General features: G+C 37.7%; 6 protein-coding genes across 6 annotated transcripts; 1 reads left to right on the top strand and 5 right to left on the bottom strand.

Annotated features, from left to right (window-relative positions):
• Positions 1-1,353: 1,353 nt before the first annotated feature.
• LOC103508717 lies at positions 1,354-2,205 on the bottom strand. Its single transcript, XM_026823237.1, has 2 exons — positions 1,932-2,205; positions 1,354-1,520 (listed from the first exon to the last, which is right to left on the bottom strand). The coding sequence occupies exons 1-2, from the start codon at positions 2,089-2,091 to the stop codon at positions 1,390-1,392; spliced, it is 291 nt and encodes a 96-aa protein (XP_026679038.1). The 5' UTR covers positions 2,092-2,205; the 3' UTR covers positions 1,354-1,389.
• On the bottom strand, positions 2,114-10,783 carry LOC113465290. Its single transcript, XM_026823234.1, has 9 exons — positions 10,766-10,783; positions 10,001-10,183; positions 8,945-9,238; positions 7,975-8,256; positions 3,738-4,096; positions 3,085-3,247; positions 2,638-2,715; positions 2,199-2,403; positions 2,114-2,136 (listed from the first exon to the last, which is right to left on the bottom strand). Exons 1-9 carry the CDS (start codon positions 10,781-10,783, stop codon positions 2,114-2,116), a joined length of 1,605 nt encoding a protein of 534 aa, XP_026679035.1.
• A 2,531-nt stretch (positions 10,784-13,314) lies between these two features.
• On the bottom strand, positions 13,315-14,596 carry LOC113467188 (mediator of RNA polymerase II transcription subunit 26-like). Its single transcript, XM_026823233.1, has 2 exons — positions 13,728-14,596; positions 13,315-13,388 (listed from the first exon to the last, which is right to left on the bottom strand). The coding sequence occupies exons 1-2, from the start codon at positions 14,275-14,277 to the stop codon at positions 13,315-13,317; spliced, it is 624 nt and encodes a 207-aa protein (XP_026679034.1). The 5' UTR covers positions 14,278-14,596.
• Positions 14,597-14,602: 6 nt separating this feature from the next.
• Positions 14,603-24,116, top strand: LOC103508712 (deformed epidermal autoregulatory factor 1). Its single transcript, XM_008473283.2, has 6 exons — positions 14,603-14,627; positions 14,823-14,944; positions 15,850-16,080; positions 16,649-16,935; positions 22,690-23,172; positions 23,377-24,116. The coding sequence occupies exons 2-4, from the start codon at positions 14,906-14,908 to the stop codon at positions 16,802-16,804; spliced, it is 426 nt and encodes a 141-aa protein (XP_008471505.1). The 5' UTR covers positions 14,603-14,627; positions 14,823-14,905; the 3' UTR covers positions 16,805-16,935; positions 22,690-23,172; positions 23,377-24,116.
• Positions 19,891-20,873, bottom strand: LOC103508714. Its single transcript, XM_008473286.3, has 2 exons — positions 20,313-20,873; positions 19,891-20,040 (listed from the first exon to the last, which is right to left on the bottom strand). Exons 1-2 carry the CDS (start codon positions 20,592-20,594, stop codon positions 19,891-19,893), a joined length of 432 nt encoding a protein of 143 aa, XP_008471508.1. The 5' UTR covers positions 20,595-20,873.
• A 272-nt stretch (positions 24,117-24,388) lies between the features above and the next one.
• Positions 24,389-25,634, bottom strand: LOC103508713 (BLOC-1-related complex subunit 6). The gene is made up of 2 exons (XM_026823232.1): positions 25,444-25,634; positions 24,389-24,999 (listed from the first exon to the last, which is right to left on the bottom strand). The coding sequence occupies exons 1-2, from the start codon at positions 25,632-25,634 to the stop codon at positions 24,723-24,725; spliced, it is 468 nt and encodes a 155-aa protein (XP_026679033.1). The 3' UTR covers positions 24,389-24,722.
• Between the last annotated feature and the right edge of the window lie 1,046 nt (positions 25,635-26,680).

Here is a 26,680-nt window from a genome sequence, read left to right as displayed (position 1 = left end):
ATTATGCAGTGTAGCTATCGTGAACGAAATCACCTTCTATATTATGCAGTGTAGCTATCGTGAACGAAATCACCTTCTATATTATGCAGTGTAGCTATCGTGAACGAAATCACCTTCTATATTATGCAGTGTAGCTATCGTGAACGAAATCACCTTCTATATTATGCAGTGTAGCTATCGTGAACGAAATCACCTTCTATATTATGCAGTGTAGCTATCGTGAACGAAATCACCTTCTATATTATGCAGTGTAGCTATCGTGAACGAAATCACCTTCTATATTATGCAGTGTAGCTATCGTGAACGAAATCACCTTCTATATTATGCAGTGTAGCTATCGTGAACGAAATCACCTTCTATATTATGCAGTGTAGCTATCGTGAACGAAATCACCTTCTATATTATGCAGTGTAGCTATCGTGAACGAAATCACCTTCTATATTATGCAGTGTAGCTATCGTGAACGAAATCACCTTCTATATTATGCAGTGTAGCTATCGTGAACGAAATCACCTTCTATATTATGCAGTGTAGCTATCGTGAACGAAATCACCTTCTATATTATGCAGTGTAGCTATCGTGAACGAAATCACCTTCTATATTATGCAGTGTAGCTATCGTGAACGAAATCACCTTCTATATTATGCAGTGTAGCTATCGTGAACGAAATCACCTTCTATATTATGCAGTGTAGCTATCGTGAACGAAATCACCTTCTATATTATGCAGTGTAGCTATCGTGAACGAAATCACCTTCTATATTATGCAGTGTAGCTATCGTGAACGAAATCACCTTCTATATTATGCAGTGTAGCTATCGTGAACGAAATCACCTTCTATATTATGCAGTGTAGCTATCGTGAACGAAATCACCTTCTATATTATGCAGTGTAGCTATCGTGAACGAAATCACCTTCTATATTATGCAGTGTAGCTATCGTGAACGAAATCACCTTCTATATTATGCAGTGTAGCTATCGTGAACGAAATCACCTTCTATATTATGCAGTGTAGCTATCGTGAACGAAATCACCTTCTATATTATGCAGTGTAGCTATCGTGAACGAAATCACCTTCTATATTATGCAGTGTAGCTATCGTGAACGAAATCACCTTCTATATTATGGGAGAACTTTGAACCACATCTTTCTGACTTCCCATGAGCTCACGTGACGTGATAGTAGTGTGTTTCTACCTTTAATCATCAGAGCTGACACAACTAGTTACTTACAGTCAACATACAACAATTTTTATATGTATAGGTACCAATAGTACAGACCGTTATTTAATTTAACATCAGTGATTCATCAAGAACTGTTAGATTGACACGTTCAACTTCTTATTTCATTCTTTTTCACGACAGTAGGTACTTACCTAGTCTAAGTTTCACTAAAATACGACAGCACTTACATTTCTATCGAGGAATTTGGATACTTTGGCACCCAGATGATTCAAAATCCTGATGACGCCTCTGCTCTTATCACTCCCATCAAGTCGAATATCAACATAAGCTACCACACCTGGAACATGAAATACATTTGGGATTTCAAGTCACTTTTGAATATCAACTCCATACCCGGTGAATTAATCATGGGCATGATACACCCTAGGAATGTATCACATATAGCTGACTCAAAACCCACCCTCTATGGACAAATGAAACTGTCGAAATGGCGTTCGAAATCCGCTCGAATACTATGGGATTAAATATTAGCATAAGACATAGGAACACAAAATAAATTTGGTCAAATTCTCGACTGAACAGATGAGAATAATAGTGTAAAAATTATCAGTTTAAAAATTCTTTAAAAAATCATGCCTTGGCTGGGATTCGAACCTCTGACCTCCTGATTACCAGTCAAATACTTGACCACTGAGCTATCAAAGTGAAACCACACTACTCTATAGAGGGGAAAAGAGAACTCTGTTACCTTCCATAATTTTTCCAGTGTCTCCCTGCTGTTTTGCCTTTCCTTCACTCCTCACTCCTAGTCTCTTGATACCACTCAGATTAGACACATCATTGGACACAAAATCTTCATCATCATCCTCCTCTTCGTTTTCAAAGCTCCCGAAATTCCTCACTCTCATGGGGGTTTTCTTCTTGCAACTTTTACAAACGCTTGTCACCACAGTCTGTTTCGGAACAACTGTAGATTTCGTGTCAACGGTAGAGTTTGTGTCAAATGTAGATTTGCTGTCAAAGGAGGAGGTGACTTCGCCGCCTAATATAAGGTCTGCGGCGCGCATTGAAGGACTAAGGCGTCCTCCGCATAGGACTATTAACTCCTGAAGATCGGCGCGGGGTGGTTTGGACGATTTGGACACGAAGATCGAACCGAATTTGGACAGGAGATCGAAAGCGTAGAGGGACCCGAACGTTTGTCGCTCCATGCGACAGCGCTGTGAAGAAGGGAATTAAAATGGTTCATCTTTAACAGTAATGGAAGTATTCAATAAACTACTGAACGTCTCTTATTAGAACTATCTGACTTCTGAGGGAATCGATTCAGTTAATTAGCTTTTGGGTGGAATAATTCGCACCAGGTATGTACTTATGCTACTACCAATTTTGATCAGGTAAAAATGCATCCCTTTCTCCTGAAAGACCAGAAAAAACCATTCACTCAATCTTACCTGGATTGCTGGAGAGAAGGACGTGAGTTCGAATCTCTGCTCGTACAGCCATCGACCCACGTTGTATGAAGCGTGCACCTGGAAATACGAGCCAAGGTTCAGTGTTATACCTTGATTGACCCAAGTATAAACGTTAATATTAAGAGGTACCTTGGAGAATTTTTCCCTCCCTGAAATTCTAGAAAAACTGTCAGACCAAAATCATACATTCCGTTTTAACATGTGTTCGATTCCCAAAAGGAACAGACAAAAAAAACGGTATTTTTGCCGACAAAACTTCAGTGTTATACCAGACTGCTGTGGTAAAGGGACTTTTCAGCCCCATTCGGGCAGGATAAAAGGTATATTTCATTCTAAAAATTAAAAATCTCCTAACAGTAAAGTTTTGGTTTTGGCTCACTAAGTATGCTATAGAAAAGTATTGTTTTCAGTCCGATTTTTTCTTACCCAATCAATTTTGACTACCCAGCATCCTCGCACAATACCCTTGAGTAGATTGAGTGTTCTCTTGGGTCCTTCTACCACTACGTGTGTGGTGCGAGAACTAACTCTAGGCTCTATAATGAAGTGGCCAAGCTCTGTGATATATGAGTACAGACTTTTGATATCCCTGGAAAGATTCAAAAGACAACATATTAACTTATCTTGTGGTAATTTGAAAATACCTTTTAAAACTTTAAGAAGTTATTAATTGAAAATAACTTTGAACTTTTTTTTTGTATTTCTAGTCTATATGGACCTTCACATAGTTACAGAGACATCCATCCAGACAAGTTGGCAAATGATGACAAAAGAAGTAACTGACATTACCTCAGTAAAATCTAATGAAATGACTCCATAAAGAGCAAACTTTGTAGTTTACCACTGACCTGGTGTGCTGAAGGTCCAGGTTCAATTCCTGGCCGTCACCCCTCATAAGACAATAACTGGCCTTCAGTAATAGTAGTAATAGCTGCCACAAAAAACTTACACAGCAACTTGGAAAAAAACTACATACCTAAGTAACACATTATTAGTAAAGCTGAATTCTGAGTAAGGAAAGGTATTTTGACAAGTAGGTACTTTTAAAATAAAATCAAAATAAAAATTCAGACACTTACTTAGCATTAATCCCAGTACACACAATACCCGGTTTAGAGGACCGGCTCACAGGGTCCCCCCGATTCTTACTCCCCTCCACCTTCTTCCCTACGAACCAATACGAAGACGATCGGGAGCTCTCGTTCATTTCCGCCTCCTCTCGACTCGCCTTCTCATCATACACATCGCTGTATTTCTGCGCGTTGAATATTTGTTCTACCGTGGGCAGTTTTTTCGCATCCGTCAGGGGTTTGCGCTTGGGTGCGGTTTTCTTGACGGATGATAGAGGGTCTTCTAACGTGCTCAGATCTTCATACAGGCGACGCTTGCGGATTTTTCGCCGCTGCGGTTTAGACGCGGGCAGTTCACTGGAAGATATCTGTGGAAAGAGGGTTAGGCTATATTTAACACGATAGGGAATGTACCTTTCTTTGGTAGTGGACAGAATGGCATGCTACTTTTTTAAAAAGAAGCTTGATTGAGGAACGAAGGTTCGAAATCCATATTATGCAGTGTAGCTATCGTGAACGAAATCACCTTCTATATTATGCAGTGTAGCTATCGTGAACGAAATCACCTTCTATATTATGGGAGAACTTTGAACCACATCTTTCTGACTTCCCATGAGCTCACGTGACGTGATAGTAGTGTGTTTCTACCTTTAATCATCAGAGCTGACACAACTAGTTACTTACAGTCAACATACAACAATTTTTATATGTATAGGTACCAATAGTACAGACCGTTATTTAATTTAACATCAGTGATTCATCAAGAACTGTTAGATTGACACGTTCAACTTCTTATTTCATTCTTTTTCACGACAGACGTACCTACTTACCTAGTCTAAGTTTCTCTAAAATACGACAGCACTTACATTTCTATCGAGGAATTTGGATACTTTGGCACCCAGATGATTCAAAATCCTGATGACGCCTCTGCTCTTATCACTCCCATCAAGTCGAATATCAACATAAGCTACCACACCTGGAACATGAAATACATTTGGGATTTCAAGTCACTTTTGAATATCTTGCACACCCTATCAGTGAGTTTGGGTGAGATATGTACTATGTCACAGTCGTTTAGAAGGACAATGGGGTTCGAGTCTATAGAGGGAGCTTTGGGTTTGGGAGTTTGTTTCTTTTTTCGCCGCGTAGATATGTGACTCCATTGACTAGGGGAATTTTCGTCAATTCGTGATGTACCTGAAAGAGGGTAAGAGTTAAAATTAGGAATAATATCGAAAGTGTTATAACTTATCATGTCATGGAAGAGGAGAAGTCTGTTTCGTTCACTCTTCACAAAGCAACAGGAACAGACTTGAAAAAATCTTAATGATTCAATTTCTACATGATGATTCAAGTATGACACATTGATTCAATTTTTAAATGTACCTATATCCATATTCAAAACCTTGAAAGCATACATGTCTGTATAAGAGATAAGTATCCTTGGAAATTAACCATTTGGTTCTGAAATCTACTTTTGTAGGTATTAAAACTCGCTACACCGCGGTGTCAACTGAACAGGCGAGAAGCTGTTGTCTGACGGCGAGGCGCTTTCTGTAGAGTCCCTGACGGGGCGATGGGGAAAGAGGAGACGGCGAAGGAGCAGCTTACGCCGGCGATCTAAAGAGAGGGAGATTTCGATCGAGGACAGATTGTAGATGTGCTCCGAGTCTTCTTCATATGGGGTGACGTATCTGTGGGAGGAAAACAATAGAACATATTATTATTATTATTAGCTGTGGAAAGGTTCAGCATTGCACACCCTATCAGTGAGTTTGGGTGAGATATGTACTATGTCACAGTCGTTTAGAAGGACAATGGGGTTCGAGTCTATAGAGGGAGTTTTGGGTTTGGGAGTTTGTTTCTTTTTGCGCCGCGTAGATCTGTGACTCCATTGACTAGGGGAATTTTCGTCGATTCGTGATGTACCTGAAAGAGGGTAAGAGTTAAAATTAGGAGTAATATCGAACGTGTTATAACTTATCATGTCATGGAAGAGGAGAAGTATGTTTCGTTCACTCTTCACAAAGCAACAGGAACAGACTTGAAAAATCCTAATGATTCAATTTCTACATGATGATTCAACTAAGTATGACACATTGATTCAATTTTTAAATGTACCTATATCCATATTCAAGACCTTGAAAGCGTACATGTCTGTATAAGAGATAAGTATCCTTTGAAATTAACCATTTGGTTCTGAAATCTACTTTTGTAGGCTGTATTAAAACCTGATGATGTTGAAGTGCCTAAATAAGCTAAACTTACCTAAATATTCTACTTCTTGTACATCAGTTTGATTTCCTTGGTCACACCTCTTGGATTTTTCAATAGCAATCTGCTCGTCCACATCATGTTCCTTATCAGTTTGAACTTGATTCACATTTCTAATAGTTTTGCTACTCTTATCACTTGGATTTCTGTCCTTATCAATGGTTGACTCAGTACTTTGTTTACTGATACTAATGTCATGTTCATTTGACATGTTGCTGTCATGATCTGATAGTTTACTTCTCAGGAAATATTTACTTTTGTTTACACTCTTGTCTTTTTTGCCTTCATTCTTCTCTTTAATGGACTTTATGGTAGATTTCAAGTCAGTATTTTTACTTTTAGTTCCTGATTTCACACTTGTGCCTCATGTTCCTTATCAGTTTGAACTTGATTCACATTTCTAATAGTTTTGCTACTCTTATCACTTGGATTTCTGTCCTTATCAATGGTTGGCTCAGTACTTTGTTTACTGATACTAACGTCATGTTCATTTGACATGTTGCTGTCATGATCTGATAGTTTACTTCTCAGAAAATATTTACTTTTGTTTACACTCTTGTCTTCCTTGCCTTCATTCTTCTTTTTAATGGCCTTGATGGTAGATTTCAAGTCAGTATTTTTACTTTTAGTTCCTGATTTCACACTTGTGCTTTCACTCTTGTCTTCACTTTGTGATGCTTCAACATTTGTACCTTTAGTTGCATCAGTACTGGTTTGATTAGAGGGATTTGTAAAGGCTCCAATTTGGTCATCAAGCCTACATTGCCCATCCATACTTTTGGACTTTCTACTCTTATCAGCAAATGTTGAATCAGTAAAAATATCTGACATAGATTTAGTGTAAACTTTATTGGGTGCCTCCTCCACCAAGCTGGACTCATTGAAGATTGTCCTGTGTTTGTTCCTATATGTTATATTTGTCAATATTTTATCTGAAGAGTCATTGGGATTGTTAGTAACATCTTTTTCTGGTATACAATCTTCAATTTGTTTACATTTCTGTTCATTGGGTTCCACAGGGTCAAAGAATGTTTCACTTGAGTCTGTTCGGGACCTAATATGATCATTGTCTGATGATGGAAACTCAATGGTTTCATGGGATGGCGTAGGAGATGCCTCGTTAGACACATGACCAGGGGGTTTACTGGTCTGTCCTTGAGGTGGAGCTGGGGTTTTACAATCACCTGGAAATGATTAACGAAAATAAGTAGTCATTGAAGAAAAAAAAGAGAAAAAAAAATACACAATAGCTCAATCATATTACAACCCAGAAACCAGAAAATTGAGAACTTAGTACTCATTGAATTGACATTTCAGAGGTCAGAGGACAACTTACCTTTGCTTCTTGTGTTATGTACATTTATTTGGCTTGCTACTTTTTCTTCTGCAATTGACATTAGAACCTTTTTAGCTCTACAACGTAATTTTCTTTGTTTTGGTGGTGATGCTTTGAGATTTCCTTCCTGTAATTTATTAAACAAAAAACAAGTTATGTAGACACATTATTGTTGTAAAATGGCAAAGAATGTCTCAGGGATCAACAATATCACTAGCCTTATTGAGTAGACTTCAGTACTTACTTGGTAGGTACCAAAATATAACATATGAAACCAAGGCGGAAACTCCTAGTTCCTAGAGTTCTTACGTAAATCTACTAACTAATGCTGTAGGCTGTAGTGCTATAATTACTTGAAACTTCAAGGCTTTCACATTAGGACTGAGACAACAAACTTACCATAGGTAACAGTGTTTCTGCATCCTGCTGGAACACACTCCTCTGTTCTGATTCTCTTTGAAGAATGGAGTTGAGTTCATCGTAATCATTTATCACAGGAATTTATAATATTGGGGTTTTCAACTAAAGGCTGCCATTTTTTCCCTTCTCCTTCCGATTTTATCCATTGGTCATATTTTTCTTTGAAAGTTATTCATTTATGTAATTCAATCTCATTCTTAATCAACTCTGACTCACCATGTCGGATCCGGATTTCCAATCTACAGACTCCACTCTCTTCCCCAACATAGGGGGACGTGGGGAATTACAGGCCGGGGTCTTATTCTTCAACTTATTCGGCAAGGAAGAGCGCCTAAAGTGGATCCGCTTCTTGACAGCTAACAGGGAGGGAGTGGCGGCTTTCCTGATGGAAGGTCCGAGTTCGATGCTCTTACTAGGGATATTTTTGGTAGCGCGGTCGGATCGACCTGCACTAGGTTTGGTTTGAGATCTGAGTCGGTCTATGACATCGCGGAAATCCTGGAAGAAATTAATGCATTAATGGGGATTCTTTTTAAGATGTTTGATAGAGGGAACTTTACGTGCTAAGGTCTTATCGGTCCGAAGAAGAGAGGAGAAAGTGAGCCGCTCCGGGAACGAACCACATGATAGTATGTATGGAATTGCACAAGTACTCACTAAATTTATTTTGATAGTCATTGAAAAAAAAAAAAAAAAAAATGTACACAATAGCTCAATCATATTATAACCCAGAAACCAGAAAATTGAGAACTTAGTACTGATTGAATTGACCATTTCAGACGTCAGAGGAAAACTTACTTTTGCTTCTTGTGTTATGTACATTTATTTGGCTTGCTACTTTTTCTTCTGCAATTGACATTAAATCTTTTTTAGCTCTACAACGTAGTTTTCTTTGTTTTGGTGGTGATGCTTTGAGATTTCCTTCCTGAAATTTATTAAACAAAAAACAAGTTATGTAGACACATTATTGTTGTAAAATGGCAAAGATTGTCTCAGGGATCAACAATATTACTAGCCTTATTGAGTAGACTTCAGTACTTACTTGGTACCAAAATATAACATATGAAACCAATGCAGAAACTCCTAGTTCCTAGTGTTCTTACATAAATCTACTAACTAATGCTGTAGTGCTATAATTACTTGAAACTTCAAGGCTTTCACATTAGGACTGAGACAACAAACTTACCATAGGTAACAGTGTCTCTGCATCCTGCTGGAACACACTCCTCTGTTCCGACTCTCTCTGAAGAATAGAGTTGAGTTCATCGTAATCATTTATCACAGGAATCGGAAGATTGTCAAAGTTACCAGCTTCACCAATTCTTGGATAAACTTCTTGCGGAAAAGTTGGACTCACAGTTTCTGTGTTGAAAGATATGATCCTATGGTCCTCTGTTGTGCTTAGTCTGAAGTTGCGCTTGTTTTTTCGTATTGTAATGTTTCTCAATGATTCTTCACTGAGATACATGGTAGCTGTTAACTTAAAAACACATTCATGTGATAGTTAATCACAAAAAAACTTTTATGATGTAGGTACCTACCTAAAATGGGGTAGATTACCTTTACCTGTATTCTATCACCTTTGGAAATGCTTTTAAAAATAAGTACATAAAACACTTTTTCCACTTGAACTACAGAGAGCATAAGCATAGGATAAAAGAAAATGAGATTAATAAAGGTGAAAAATAAAAGTTGGAAATTCAACACTTTTAATTTTATCTTTCCATTTTTGTATTTTTTGAAATAAAACGACGGTTTCCTTTTCCTTTCGTATCAAAAATGGAAAGGAAAAAGGAAAGGATGCACTTTGCGGATGTCAAATTAAGCGCTAGGATGCGGGTTCGATTCCCGCCTGGGGCGAACTCTTTCGTAAACAGATAAGGTCCGTTCTCGAAACGGCTAGCTTTCTCCTAGCCTGTCTTCGCCTTCGGTATAAGACCTCCGTAGTTAGAGATCAATCTCTCTATCAAACCATTTGGAAAAAAAAAAAGTTTTCACATTCAAGCTCAAGAAAAATTGAGTAAAAAAAAAGTTATCCCAGGTTAAAACCATCTTGTCATTTAACAGGAAGTCAATTAACCTCTTTTTTTTTACAGGGTTACCAAATCTGTTCTACATCATTGTATCTTACTTTGCAGTAGGGTTAAACTATGAAATCATTTTTTTTTTTTTTTTTTTTTTGCAAATTCACAAATTAACCTCTTTTGCAAATTCACAACACTGAGGGCCCCTACACACACACCTTATTCTGTTTAATACTGTCCATATAGTCTTCAATGTGAATGGGAGGAAACGCTTCAGAGCTCAATAGAAGACGAGAGGTCTTACACGCGCTAACCCACGCCACTGACACAAGAGGGATTCCAAATTTCCTTGCCTTCTCCACTGTGGACAGTGCACCTTCGTAGAAGATAATGTGAGTTACCTGTAGGGGGAATAGAGTTGTAATTAGAACAGGACTCTAGAGGTAAAAACACACTACCCTCACGTGAAGGCAGTGTAGCTATCATGAACGAAATCACCTTCTATATTATGGGAGAACTTTGAGCCACATCTTTCTGACTTCCCATGAGCTCACGTGACGTGATAGTGGTGTGTTCCTACCTTTGATCATCAGAGCTGACACAACTAGCTACAGTCACCACACAACAAATTTTATATGTATAGGTACTTACCAATAGTACAGACCGCTATTTAATTTAACATCAGTGATTCATCAAGAACTGTTACATTGACACGTTCAACTTCTTATTTCATTCTTTTTCACGACAGTAGGTACTTACCTAGTCTAAGTTTCACTAAAATACGACAGCACTTACATTTCTATCGAGGAATTTGGATACTTTGGCACCCAAATGATTCAAAATCCTGATGACAAAGTGAATAATAAAATACAAAAAATGGACGAAATGGAAAAATTTTCACTTTTTTCCAACGTTGCCACAAAATAAAATACGCGTAAAGACGGCAAAAGTGGTAGATTTGGTGAATGCATTTTATTTGTTACTTCCCCCAAAAACTGCATTTTGTGAAACCAATGTTGCCAGATTAACACAAATAAAGGGTGGAGGTTTTTTGCTGTTTTTAAGAGGTTTTCATTTTCGCTAGCCCTAGTGCTCGTACACAACGGCGCCGCGCGGCGAGGCGGCGAGGCTAGAAGTGTTGTGAAGGGTTTTTAGTGTGGTGTTTGTGTTCTTATCAGTGCGGCGAACGAAACGATAAACAAATGAGTGAGGAATCGTCGTCTGAGGTCGTTATCACGGACATGAACGATGCTCTATCGTCGAACGAAGCCGATAGGAAGCATGACATTTCCGAACACAACATCATCGAAACGATTGAAACCGTGAGTACCGTGGTCGATGGTATCCCGTCCTCGGTGGTGTCTTCCTTGCCGGTAAATTCCATCATTAATGTCTCCTCCAGTGGCACATTCAATGTGATATCCGCGGATCAACTCCAGGTAAGACTCTCTCCCAGTCAAGGGGAAAATCGATGTCCCTCTTCCTTCTCTGAAGACTGATAGAGTGGAGGTGTTGGGTAGGTATTTAGGTAGGTACTTTGATAAGAAAGGTAGTACTTGTTTAGAAGTTACATCAAAGGGAAATTACTACCAAAAATCGACTTTATTAAATTTGTAGTTATCCACGGTTTAATAGGTTTTAATTTGTTTGTTGTTATTGTTTTAGTCATAAGAGAATTATTTATTTGTGCTTTTAATTTGTTATTAAATGCTGCAGTAGCCTCATTGACATCATTTAGGTTCATAACATCATCCCAGTTTCCATTTGTCAAATATTCATCAAGTAAATCATAATTTATGGATTTTATTGTCTTACTTTGTTCCTGCAGTAGCCTCATTGACATCATTTAGGTTCATAACATCATCCCAGTTTCCATTTGTCAAATATTCATCAAGTAAATCATAATTTATAGATTTTATTGTCTTACTTTGTTTTCTATTACTCAAAGGGTTAACTTGATTATTTATTTGTAAAGTTGCTACCACTGTATAATGATCTGTTACTGTCGTATGAAGTATACAAGTTTTTAATAACTCCAAATCTCTGTTTAGGGTTGTAAATGCTAAAGGAGCTTTATTTTTCATTGTCATGGCTTTTGAATTATTACCAGAGAGATTACCCTCTGGTTGTTAGCCCTTGCTAGAATGACTACCTACTGAACATACATATTACATTTAGCTTTGTCCTGCAATTTGATTGTGATGGAAAAATCAATATCCTCCCTCCCTCTTTGATGTCAAAGATAATGTGGAACTATTGAGTAGGTACTTTGATCTATGAAAGATAAATTATCTTGGGATCTTACAGGTTTAAATACTAGAATGCCTGCTTCTTTGGAGGTGAAACTATAAACTAGTGAGAGTGATTGTAAAATTACTGAATAAATAATTTAGTTAGGTACTTACTTAAGTAAGCAAAAGTGATTCCTTTTAGGATTGGTATTTTGAAAGCCATAATACAACCAAGTACCCTACTTAAAGTTGAATATTTCCTTTCTTTCAGCAATTGTCTGCAGGTTCTACGAATTATAAAATCTGTGTGACTGGTGATAATGACATTGGTATTTTGAAAGCCATAATATAACCAAGTACCCTACTTAAAGTTGAATATTTCCTTTCTTTCAGCAATTGTCTGCAGGTTCTACAAATTATAAAATCTGTGTGACCGGTGATAATGATGATGATGTTGAGGAGTGCACTGTCACAACAATTGAAGATACTAAAGTCCATGAAAATGGCAAGGAAGGTACAATTGCCTGGGTGCGTACAGGAGCCAGTGGTGATTTGGAGCTCAAAGCAACACATATTGTGATTCAGTTGAGGAGTGCACTGTCACAACAATTGAAGATACTAAAGTCCATGAAAATGGCAAGGAAGGTACAATTGCCTGGGTGCGTACAGGAGCTAGTGGTGATTTGGAACTCAAAGCAACACATATTGTGATTCAATGGCACATTCAATGTGATATCCGCGGATCAACTCCAGGTAAGACTCTCTCCCAGTCAAGGGGAAAATCGATGTCCCTCTTCCTTCTCTAAAGACTGATAGAGTGGAGGTGTTGGGTAGGTATTTATATTTAGGTAGGTACTTTGATATGATAAGAAAGGTAGTACTTGTTTAGAAGTTACATCAAAGGGAAATTACTACCAAAAGGAGCTTTCACAAATGAGCAGGGACCAGTGTTGTTTTAGGGTTGTAAATGCTAAAGGAGCTTTATTTTTCATTGTCATGGCTTTTGAATTATTACCAGAGAGATTACCCTCTGGTTGTTAGCCTTTGCTAGAATGACTACCTACTGAACATATTACATTTAGCTTTGTCCTGCAATTTGATTGTGATGGAAAAATCAATATCCTCCCTCCCTCTTTGATGTCAAAGATAATGTGGAACTATTGAGTAGGTACTTTGATTTAAGAAAGATAAATTATCTTGGGATCTTTCAGGTTTAAATACTAGAATGCCTGCTCCTTTGGAGGTGAAACTATAAACTAGTGAGAGTGATTGTAAAATTACTGAAGAAATAATTTAGTTACTTACTTAAGTAAGCAAAAGTGATTCCTTTTAGGATTGGTATTTCTAGGGGAATTTTCGTCGATTCGTGATGTACCTGAAAGAGGGTAAGAGTTAAAATTAGGAGTAATATCGAACGTGTTATAACTTATCATGTCATGGAAGAGGAGAAGTATGTTTCGTTCACTCTTCACAAAGCAACAGGAACAGACTTGAAAAATCCTAATGATTCAATTTCTACATGATGATTCAACTAAGTATGACACATTGATTCAATTTTTAAATGTACCTATATCCATATTCAAGACCTTGAAAGCGTACATGTCTGTATAAGAGATAAGTATCCTTTGAAATTAACCATTTGGTTCTGAAATCTACTTTTGTAGGCTGTATTAAAACCTGATGATGTTGAAGTGCCTAAATAAGCTAAACTTACCTAAATATTCTACTTCTTGTACATCAGTTTGATTTCCTTGGTCACACCTCTTGGATTTTTCAATAGCAATCTGCTCGTCCACATCATGTTCTTTATCAGTTTGAACTTGATTCACATTTCTAATAGTTTTGCTACTCTTATCACTTGGATTTCTGTCCTTATCAATGGTTGACTCAGTACTTTGTTTACTGATACTAATGTCATGTTCATTTGACATGTTGCTGTCATGATCTGATAGTTTACTTCTCAGGAAATATTTACTTTTGTTTACACTCTTGTCTTTTTTGCCTTCATTCTTCTCTTTAATGGACTTTATGGTAGATTTCAAGTCAGTATTTTTACTTTTAGTTCCTGATTTCACACTTGTGCTTTCACTCTTGTCTTCACTTTGTGATGCTTCAACATTTGTACCTTTAGTTGCATCAGTACTGGTTTGATTAGTGGGATTTGTAAAGGCTCCAATTTGATCATCAAGCCTACATTGCCCATCCAAACTTTTGGACTTTCTACTCTTATCGGCAAATGTTGAATCAGTAAAAATATCTGACATAGATTTAGTGTAAACTCTATTGGGTGCCTCCTCTGCCACACTGGACTCATTGAAGATTGTCCTGTGTTTGTTCCTATATGTAATATTTGTCAATATCTTATCAGAAGAGTCTTCATTGGGGTGGTTATGGCCATCTTTCTCTGGGACACAATCTTCAATTTGTTTACATTTCTGTTCATTGGGTTCCACAGGGTCAAAGAATGTTTCACTTGAGTCTGTTTGGGATCTAATATTATCATTATCTGATGATGGAAACTCAATGGTTTCATGGGATGGCGTAGGAGATGCCTCGTTAGACACATGACCAGTGAGTTTACTGGTCTGTGATGATAGCTGTGATTCCAACCCAGGTAAAATAAACAAAGTGGTGAATTTCAGCTTATGGGATAAAGGCTTGTTGGTTTTTCCCTTTTTTTTCCAACTCAAGTAGGTACATTGATGTACTTATTTGGAAGTTTTTGGTTTTGAAAAATTGTTGAATAAAAACTTGAAACTTGATTCATTTGCTCAACCTAAATTTACTCATTCAAAATTTTTTCCCCCAGATCCACTTGTGGTTGAAAGCTTGAATGAATCTGGCAACAATACAAACAACATTCCAAACTCTGGCAACCCTGCATCAGATGAGATGCAAACCACTGAGCAGTCAATACAAAGGATTGATCAGGTGAGAAAAGAATAATAATTACTTATGCTTATTTATACTGCTTGCATAGGACTGAAAAGTTCATTTACTCCAGCAGTATCTTATTTGGAAGTTTTTGGTTTTGAAAAATTGTTGAATAAAAACTTGAAACTTGATTCATTTGCTCAACCTAAATTTACTCATTCAAACTTTTTCCCCCCAGATCCACTTGTGGTTGAAAGCTTGAATGAACCTGGCAACAATGCAAACAACATTCCAAACTCTGGCAACCCTGCATCAGATGAGATGCAAACCACCGAGCAGTCAATACAAAGGATTGATCAGGTGAGAAAAGAATAATCATTACTTATGCTTATTTATACTGCTTGCATAGGACTGAAAAGTTCATTTACTCCAGCAGTAGTCATTTTTTCCATCTTGTTTTCAAATTCATCCAGGGTTTTCAGTCTCTTGTACATGTATACCATCATTTCTCTGTCACTCATTGTTTTAGTTTCTTGATCCTCTTCATACATCGCCTTATCTACTTTTTTGCTTCGCGAACTCATTTCCGTGTTTCACTCAATGCGTCTGTTGTTCCTCAAATGGAAATTCAAATTAGTTGGGGGAAATTGAGATTAGTAGTTCAATTACAGCGACTAATGTTCTTATTTTAACTGGCTCTAGTGGAAAATTTGAAATTATTGGGTGTACCTTAGCAACCACCTTAGCAACTGACCTTGTTTATATTAGACTTCGACTTAAAAAAACGTAAAAAACAACACTATATGTTATCAAATGGCACTGATAATCACTCAACGAAATAGATCACCTCTATGATGGGCTCTGAAATTCCTCTTTTGCCCCCCCCCCTTTATAGATAGAACCTAAATTTCACGACTATGATCAGCTCTTAAATTCCTCTTCCATCCCTCCTTTCCCCCCAGATGTCTCTCAAGCTGTATCGCCTGGCGCAAAACATCCGCAAAGAGGTGGAAGCTGTCAAACTGAAGTGGCGTCGAGAGAAGGAAGAACTGAAGAAGGTGTCATTTATAGAGAATGGATACCAGAAGGTGCAAGTCAGTTTGGACCAGGTGGTGTCGGAGAATCTGAATAACTCGAACTCTGATGTGGGAGGCGTGAGTCTGCAGCCGAGTAGCGATGTCAATAGCAAGAAGGTGAGTTACAATTACCATTTCTTTATTACTAAGCCAGCCTAGCTTGGCGAGTGGGTGCAATAGTCTTACAATTCCTACATACTGGACTCGACACACGGGAATTTCGCCAGACAAAAAGTGAGATAATATTCGTTTTCCATACATCCCAAAAGTTAAAATGGACCTTCACAAATTTACCGAGGCTTCAATCAAGTATTCGTCAGTAATGAAGCTTGGAGGGTAGCTTGTATGCGCTAGGTCGCGGGATCGATTCCCGTGTGGGGGGATTTTATCCTAAAGAGATAAAGTTTGTTCCCGGAAGGGTTGACTTTCTCCTATCTTGTCTTCCTTCTCTCTTCGTTTTCGGGACGATAAGACCTTAGCAGTTACAGTTCTCTATCAAACCTCTTAAAAAATAATTTAAAAAAATTCTCCCTTTTCTTCAAGTGAGTAAAAGAGTTTGCTGATAAAAATTTCGCCCCGCCCGGGGTGCAACCTCTTGATTCATGCGTGCTCGAATAAATTTCACCACAATCGGAAGAACAGAGCATGCGTACGTTTAACAATTTTTGTCTACTTTTGCTTTCAGTGTGCCAATTGTAATCGGGAAGCGTTCGCAGAATGTTCGATGTGTCGACAAACCCCATACTGTTCGACGTTTTGTCAGCGTAAAGATTGGACCACGCATCAGGTAGAGTGTGTTAGGAGTGACCAGATTATGCTGATTGTCGATACCACCCAGTAAATCCATTGAGACAAGGTTCTAAAATCATGAAAGTCCGCGTGTGACGTGAAGGCGGATCTACACGGTATGTCTTATCGTAGATTTGTATAAGCTCAACCTATCCTTTAGGTTGATTAAGGAAAGGCCCTCAGGTAAACCAGCAGTAGGGTATTACTGTTATTGTGGTCAAATTCTCAAATTATATTGAGGATGAAATTCCATATCTGGGCTGGGATTGGAACCCACACCCTCCTGTTTACCAGGCGAGTGTCTTGACCAGTACACCACCAAAAGCAAAAGTAGAATTAAGTATCAAACCACACTGGAAAAAAATGTTATGTGATGTAACTGATGAGTATGCCATAGTGCTATCCTTCATAGAAGGTCTTGGCCTTTCTTGCGGCATGAAAAATGGCCACTTTCTCACCGCAGCCCAGCCGCAGCCCCAGATTCCAGTGGTGCAGACTAAACGACCTTGACCCCAATGAACTCCCGTTATTGCGCGGGCTTAAATCTGGGTTTCTAGTAACTTCTTTCAAAGGTTGGTAGTCACGGTGGAAAGGAAACAGGAGAAATTTTTCTGGGTGCATTGCAGAATGCAGACTTTTTGAAAAGTGAAAATTTATTTCCTTTTGGTTATTTGGTTTAAATTAAAATTATAATTAACCAATTTCTTAGAAACAGGAGAAATTTTTCTGGGTGCATTGCAGAATGCAGACTTTTTGAAAAGTGAAAATTTATTTCCTTTTGGTTATTTGGTTTAAAATTATAATTAACCAATTTCTTATTCTTAGTTCTTAGAGGAAAATAGTGTCGTGTTGTTCTCTCAAGTGTATGTGTTTGGTTGGACCCAATATGTAAACCACTTTAATTTTGGTTTGTTTTGATGATGTAGACAAATTTCTCTTCAAAAGTGAAACTGCTGTGGTGACAACCCAAAGTAAAAATAGACTTTTCTCATCGTTTGTCTGGCTGGAAACACCTTATTCCAGTGTAGCTGGGTTATAAAATGAGTATATTGCCTGGACAATTGTTACCTGCGGAAAATAAGGACCCTACAATTGTTCACCCACCCCATTATCTTCATGAGTTGCCACAAGAAGATGAGGAACGTCTGGAGAAGTTATTTGTTGCATTGGACACAGATGGAAATGGAAAGATTGACATTCATGATCTGTCTAAGGCACTAAAAGACTTTGGTGTTCATTCTCTGTATGCACAGGTAAGTATGGCACACAGAATCACTTCAATGATGAAGTATAACTTGACACCAATGTTGTGTGATATGCTAATCCTTTCAAAGTTCATTTCCAGCTTTCACTAAGTTGTATTTTCATTTCATTGGGCCTAGAGCTAGTGTTAGTGGTCATATGGCACACAGAATCACTTCAATGATGAAGTATAACTTGACACCAATGTTGTGTGATATGCTAATCATTTCAAAGTTCATTTCCAGCTTTCACTAAGTTGTATTTTCATTTCATTGGGCCTAGAGCTAGTGTTAGTGGTTGTGCGTTAAACAAAGTAAAAAAAGCTTTAGTTTGAAAGTTTAATATTGCTTCTAGACTAGACTAGACTCAATTAAATTTATTTATTTTTTCTTGACCTTGAAATATCTGATAACAGTGATAACAAGTGGAACTCGCCATCTCAAAATGTTCAGCTTGTATTATGTAAGTAACACAATTTTCTTTGATTTTGAGCCATATTTTCAGATTTTCATTTTGATTCTAGATCACATTTTCAGAACATTCCTGTATAAATAATGAATAAGAATAAAAAATAGTAATGAGTTCAAAAGTAGTAGATGGACGAAAAACAAACAAAAACACCCCAGATCCTGAATTTGTTTTACAAAGCCCTAATGTAATATGTCACATCGAGCCAGTCAGCCATCGAATTACTTGCCACAATGAACGTTTCTTAACCCATTGTTTCATTTCTAGAAATTTCTATTACAATGTTAGTTATACCTGGTGGTTCACTTCTCAAAGCAGGGGACGTTTTCGATGTTTAGTCCACTTTAAATAAATCATAAAATAATTCACTTCTTTATTGTGTAGTCCATAAATCAACAGCAATAAAATAGAATATGTCTACCCTTCGATGTTTAGTCCACTTTAAATAAATCATAAAATAATTCACTTCTTTATTGTGTAGTCCATAAATCAACAGCAATAAAATAGAATACCTCATTTATTGGCTAGGATGAGACTGAAAAGTCCCTTTACCCCGCAGTCTAAATAAGGTCTTATGCTCTTCTTTATTGAAACTATTTTATAGACTTAATGGTTCAAAATCACCTCATAATGTTCAATCTGTATTGTATATTGTACCTTATATTAAAATAGGCGGTAGATAACCGCCACAGATAAAGACCTAACGTAAGAGTTTCTGTACAATGAACTCTGGAATGTGGCCTTTGCATTGTACCTATTGTTTCATATTTCTCATGAAAAAATGTATAGTGTGATTCAGCAGAATGCTCCAAATGCACAGAGTGGAGATGAGTCTAATACAAGTGCTGATCAGAATTCCTTCATAGACCAGGCATATGTTGAGAGTGCTAGTCTACCAGTGTTACCCATACGATGTAAACATACCAATGCATATTTACACAAGAGTAAATTTGGATCTGGAGGCAGAGGGAGATGTGTTAAATTAGGTAAGAAACTGATTCTTAAAAAGAAAACAAATATAGTTGGTAGGTAAGAATGGTTAAATTAAATGAGGAATGTTAAGTTTAAATAGTGAATCTTTAGAGTACCTATTTGGTATGTGAATGACCATAGTTTATATGTACATTAAAATGAAGAATTCCCATTCCCTATTAATATATTGAAAAAGCTAAACATGAAAGAATCTATTTCTATTTTATTCAAGTATCACTCCATTATGATTGTGTAGGTACATATTCTAATACCTAATGATTTTTCCCCTATCATCAGGAAATGAGTGGTACACTCCAAGTGAATTTGAAGCTCTGTGTGGTCGAGCATCGAGCAAAGACTGGAAGAGGAGCATACGGTTTGGCGGACGGAGCATACAGACACTCATAGACGAGGGTATACTGACACCACATGCTACTAGCTCATTGAATTGACATTTCAGAGGTCAGAGGACAACTTACCTTTGCTTCTTGTGTTATGTACATTTATTTGGCTTGCTACTTTTTCTTCTGCAATTGACATTAGAACCTTTTTAGCTCTACAACGTAATTTTCTTTGTTTTGGTGGTGATGCTTTGAGATTTCCTTCCTGTAATTTATTAAACAAAAAACAAGTTATGTAGACACATTATTGTTGTAAAATGGCAAAGAATGTCTCAGGGATCAACAATATCACTAGCCTTATTGAGTAGACTTCAGTACTTACTTGGTAGGTACCAAAATATAACATATGAAACCAAGGCGGAAACTCCTAGTTCCTAGAGTTCTTACGTAAATCTACTAACTAATGCTGTAGGCTGTAGTGCTATAATTACTTGAAACTTCAAGGCTTTCACATTAGGACTGAGACAACAAACTTACCATAGGTAACAGTGTTTCTGCATCCTGCTGGAACACACTCCTCTGTTCTGATTCTCTTTGAAGAATGGAGTTGAGTTCATCGTAATCATTTATCACAGGAATTGGAAGATTGTCAAAGTTACCAGCTTCACCAATTCTTGGATAAACTTCTTGCGGAAAAGTTGGACTCACAGTTTCTGTGTTGAAAGATATGATCCTATGGTCCTCTGTTGTGCTTAGTCTGAAGTTGCGCTTGTTTTTTCGTATTGTAATGTTTCTCAATGATTCTTCACTGAGATACATGGTAGCTGTTAACTTAAAAACACATTCATGTGATAGTTAATCACAAAAAACTCTTATGATGTAAAATGGGGTAGATTACCTTTACCTGTATTCTATCACCTTTGGAAATGCTTTTAAAAATAAGTACTTAAAACACTTTTTCCACTTGAACTACAGAGAGCATAAGCATAGGATAAAAGAAAATGAGATTAAGAAAGGTCTAAAGGTGATAAATGAAAGTTGGAAATTCAACACTTTTCTCATCTATTTTATCTTTCCATTTTTGAAATAAAACGACGGTTTCCTTTTCCTTTCGTATCAAAAATGGAAATGGAAAGGAAAGGATGCACTTTGCGGAGGTCAAAAAAAGACGGCAAAAGTGGTAGATTTGGTGAATGCATTTTTTTTTGTTACTTCCCCCAAAAACTGCATTTTGTGAAACCAATGTTGCCAGATTAAGATAAATAAGGGGTGGAGGTTTTTTGCTGTTTTTCAGAGGTTTATATTTTCGCTAGCCCTAGTGCTCTTACACAACGGCGCCGCGGCGCGGCGATGAGGCTATCAGAGACCATGGACCCTTGACCATCGTGGAGAACATTGACCTTCGTACCAGGGTGTTTTTTCTCTGACAACCGCTCAGGGCCTAGACCTAACTGATTTAGATTTTTTTATAGGTACTTTTTTTTTCTTTTTGCAATTTCTCTTTAAAAACCTAAATACCTAGGTAAATAATACTCAGCCAAAACTGTAGGTACCTACCCTAAAAAAGTAGGTAGGTATGTACTTAGATTAGCAGAACCCCCTTTCGTGAGAGGTTTTCTCCGCTTTGTCTCGGAGGTTTTCCTATCAAAAGTGAGCATCGGCAACACCGCACAGGTGCAGGGACCCTTGACCATCGTGGAGAACATTGACCTTCGTACCAGGGTGTTTTTTCTCTGACAACCGCTCAGGGCCTAGACCTAACTGATTTTTAGATTTTTTTATAGGTACTTTTTTTTTCTTTTTGCAACTTCTCTTTAAAAACCTAAATACTCTAAATAGGTAAATAATACTCAGCCAAAAATGTAGGTACCTACCCTAAAAAAGTAGGCAGGTATGTTCCTACTTAGGTAGATTAGCAGAACCCCCTTTCGCGAGAGGTTTTCTCCGCTTTGCCTCGGAGGTTTTCCTATCAAAAGCGAGCTTCGGCAACACCGCACAGGTGCAGAAAAAAAATGCACAATGCACTTCTCCCTTTCCGTCAGCCATTATTCGTGGTAATTTATTTCCCAAGATGTCCAGGTAAATTTCTTGACCCCGCCGGGAATCGAACCCGGGTCTCCCGCGTGCAAGGCGAGCGCAGTGACCACTACGCCATGGGAGCTGACCCAAAAGTTAAAATGGACCTTCACAAATTTACCGAGGCTTCAATCAAGTATTCGTCAGAAAAGACCCCCATTTCAATGTAATGAAACTTGGAGGGTAGCGCCCCTTCCTTGTATGCGCTAGGTCGCGGGATCGATTCCCGCCCGGGGGGATTTTATACTAAACAGATAAAGTTCGTTCCCCGAAGGGCTGGCTTTCTCCTATCTTGTCTTCCTTCTCTCTTCGTTTTCGGGACGATAAGGCCTTAGCAGTTACAGTTCTCTATCAAACCTCTTAAAAAACAATTAAAAAAAATTCTCCCTTTTCTTCAAGGGAGTAAAAAGAGTTTGCTGATAAAAATTCCGCCCCGCCCGGGTTGCAAACCAATCACCTCTTGATTCATGCGTGCTCGAATAAATTTCACCACAATCGGAAGAACAGAGCATGCGTACGTTTAACAATTTTCGTCTACTTCTGCTTTCAGTGTGCCAATTGTAATCGGGAAGCGTTCGCAGAATGTTCGATGTGTCGACAAACCCCTTACTGTTCGACGTTTTGTCAGCGTAAAGATTGGACCACGCATCAGGTAGAGTGTGTTAGGAGCGACCAGATTATGCTGATTGTCGATACCACCCAGTAAATCCATTGAGACAAGGTTCTAAAATCATGAAAGTCGGCGTATGATGTGAAGGCGGATCTACACGGTATGTCTTATCGTAGATTTGTATAAGCTCAACCTATCCTTTTAGGGTGATCAAGGAAAGGCCCTCAGGTTCCAAAATCAGGATGGTCTGCGTAAGTGTGACGTGAAGGCGGATCTACACGGTATGTCTTATCGTACATTTGTATATGCTCGACCCATCCTTTAGGGCTGTTTCTCCCTACACCAAAGCCCCAAAGAGGGCTTCTTGTGTACGATATCTTATCGTAGAAGTATTGACTTGTTTAAGGCCGCAGCTTCAAAATCACAAGACCTCGTTAAGTGTGATGTTAGGGTGGGTCTACGCGCTACGTTTTATCGTATCGGTTAAATCCTATTGGCTAAAATGTGTGTGGCCCGCGAAACGTACGATAGGGTTCACACTACTCCCTTTAGAACTTTCACAAAGAAAATCGCTTGATTAAAATCACTTTACCAGGCGATTTCCTGAAGTTAAAAAACTTCATGTGTGGTTGGTTTCTGGACGGGTGACCTGGGCACATCACGTACTACTGACCATTTTGGAGTGCACTCAGCCTCGTGAGAATGATTGAGGTAGCGGGCCCCTGAGGACGATAGGGTTCACACTACTCCCTTTAGAACTTTCACAAAGAAAATCGCTTGATTAAAATCACTTTACCAGGCGATTTCCTGAAGTTAGGAAACTTCATGTGTGGTTGGTTTCTGGACGGGTGACCTGGGCACATCACGTGCTACTGACCATTTTGGAGTGCACTCAGCCTCGTGAGAATGATTGAGGTAGCGGGCCCCTGAGGTACCCGCCTCGGTGGTGTAGTGGTCAAGGCGCTCGCCTGGTAAACAGGAGGGCGTGGGTTCAATCCCAGCCGAGGTATGGAATTTATCCTCATATAATTTGAGAATTTGACCACAATAATAGTATAGTAGCCTACTGCTGGAGTAAAGGGACTTTTCAGTCCTAGGCGAGCAGTATAAATAAGCACTAATAAGCAGTATAAATAAGCACTATTATTATTATTATTCTCCTTGCCCTTTAGAACTCAGCAGCTATTCTCTCTTTATTCCTTTTAATGATACCCTGAGTCTTATGGGAATTCAGGACCGTACTAAACACTTGATCTCAAAGTTCATTGGAAGATTGTTCGTTAGATGTCTTTTTTTTTTTACTTGGTTTTAACCTTTTAACTTAACATTTCGGAATGTTACTCGTACTTTTTAGCCTAGTTTTTTTTCTTGTCTTTTTGCCCTTGTGCTTTTAAAATCTTTTCTATTATTATTTACATATTATGAATGAATTTGACAGATGTGTAGCTTAGGATATCTTATGAACCCAAGTAGTTCAATATCTTTTGAGGTGTAGGTACATTGATATACCCTTTGTACTTATTTGTACAGTTTCAATTATGACTTTAAATTGCAAAATGTTTTTTATTAATTTTATGAATATTTTTTATTCTTCAATATTTGCTTTAAGTATTTGTGCTAGGGAATGAAAAATACAATAAATTTGAAATATCTTATTTCTTGTGTATATTTTTTTTTTCTTCCTAATAAATCTGCCACTCATAGAGTTGTCATCACACATATCACTGCTGGCTAAAATCTTGTGGTTCTAATCCTTATGCCTTATGGGATCGAGCAATTGCTTTTCATATTACTTAAACAGCTCTAACTTGATAACCTATATTCAAGTAGATAAATAAAAAATGTGAATTTATTAATTTTATGAATATTTTTTATTCTTCAATATTTGCTTTAAGTATTTGTGCTAGGGAATGAAAAATACAATAAATTTGAAATATTTTATTTCTTGTGTATATTTTTTCTTCTTCCTAATGAATCTGCCACTTATAGAGTTGCCATCACACATCACTGCTGGCTAAATCTTGTGGTTCTAATCCTTATGCCTTATTGTTCTTGGATCAAGCAATTGCTTTTCATATTACTTAAACAGCTCTAACTTGTTAACCTATATTCAAGTAGATAAATAAAAAATGTGAACTCTCACATTTTTTCCCACTTCTATTGAGGTACAGCTCTGAAAGACAAGTTGGTTAGTCATGGAATTGGAATGCAAGTGGTACTGAGTATTTATCAAGTAGTTGAAATCCGCAGACCCAGTACATCTAAAGATTACAAGCATCTTCAAACAAATCAATCAGCCTCCGCACTTCTTTCACTTGTTGTGCTAATTTCTGGACTGGTTGAATGGATATGGCAAGTTGTTCACATTTGGCCATCAGTTGATACATGGCCTTGATATTGGCATCTTGGATTTCACATGTTTTGCTCACACTGTCTCGATAAGTTTCCAAACATTCAACAGTGATAGCATATTTACACAAGAGTAAATTTGGATCTGGAGGCAGAGGGAGATGTGTTAAATTAGGTAAGAAACTGATTCTTAAAAAGAAAACAAATTAATATAGTTGGTAGGTAAGAATGGTTAAATTAAATGAGGAATGTCAAGTTTAAATAGTGAATCTTTAGAGTACCTATTGGGTATGTGAATGACCATAGTTTATATATGTACATTAAAATGAGGAAGAATTCCCACTCCCTATTAATTTATTGAAAAAGCTAAACACGAAAGAATCTATATTTTACAAATTATTTATTTGACTCCCTATAATTTATTAATTATTATTCATCATTTTGGCTTGAATTTTCCAGTAAACTCTCTTTAGTTTAGACTACATCACATCCCATGAGGGGTTTTCATCAAATGATATAGGTGAACTTCACTGCAAAAGGGATGAACATGGTAAAGTGTATTTAATGAGCTTCAGATTGTCATTTTTTATGATTCAAGAGATATTTTTCAGCATTCCCTACTCAGGTAAGTACCTACCCTTCTCTGTTTTATCATCCTCAATACTAGAACAGGATTGTGAGATCTCGGAATATGAAGCCGTCATTTCTCTCATCATATCTTCATCCAGCTCTGGATTTTCAGTGAGAGGAGATCTGTTTGGACTACACAAAGGTGTTGATACACTTGGAGCAAAAGGATTTGTACTGTTTGTAGGAGTCGTCATTATTTTGATAACTGACAAAAATATAGAGTAGAAAGTTCATCAAAATTTTCACTTTTTTTCTTCTTTAATTGTGAGATAACCACAGACGGGCACAGCAAATAAACATGTTTTTTTCTTAAAGCACTTCTAATATCAGTAATCTCTTATCACAACTACCAGACTGATAACAAAAAGTACCTATTCGCCTATTCCTCTCTTCAAGACCCCTTTGATAAGGATTTTTTGGAAATTTTAATCGATTGTTGAATGTGAACTGAAATGAATCACGAGTTCTACCATTATTTACATTCCTTTGAACGTTCAAAAAACTTCCACTTTTTTTATAATGCAGGTGCATCAACGTGACGTGTGAAATGTTACTAGGAAATTTAAAAAAGTGTGTGATTTTATTTTTGGCATTTCCATTGAAACAGTTCATTGGAGTACCTACTAACGTAAAATTGGGTATTCACCCACCTACTTTGTCAAGGTATTCATCCCTTATGCTTCGTCAATCGTCCTCTAATTTGAGGAAGCACATAGCCCAATAGCTCAATGCTTACTCTAAAATGCGAGGCCATGCTCAAGCTCAAGGTAAATGCGTTTCCCCCCCCCCCCCCCCAAAACAGTTAGTGTGTGTCCAACCATTGGCGACGATACTTTTTCTTTTAACCATTTTTTATACTTTTTTTATAATTTACATTTGGTTTAATTGGTTTTCCTTTTTATTATAAAGTGGAAAGTTCCTTTCAGACGTAGCGTTACGTGGTTGCTTTTAAAGTAGTTGATTCTACATATTACCCTTTTTTACTCTAATATAATATGTAACGGGGGATTCTCACTGAGTGGTGCGAATAACTTTCTTCGAATATGAACATTTGTGTGTCCTATAAGTGCTTGCTGCGGCGCGTTATTGCCCCCAAGTAACCCCAGTTCCAGCAAATCAGACGTGGTGACCCTTAGACCCCGACGCCGACCCCGACGCCACTCTTTCACCGGTAAAAAGTACCGGCGTTCTTTCCGGTTGGTGTCAAAAGGTGTCCCTATAGCCTGGGTTTCAATCCAAA

The sequence above is a fragment of the Diaphorina citri genome, unplaced genomic scaffold (genome assembly GCF_000475195.1).
Source record: "Diaphorina citri unplaced genomic scaffold, Diaci psyllid genome assembly version 1.1 scaffold426, whole genome shotgun sequence".
Classification (NCBI taxonomy): Eukaryota; Metazoa; Arthropoda; class Insecta; order Hemiptera; family Psyllidae; genus Diaphorina; species Diaphorina citri.
This window is presented reverse-complemented; position numbering and strand designations above follow the sequence as displayed.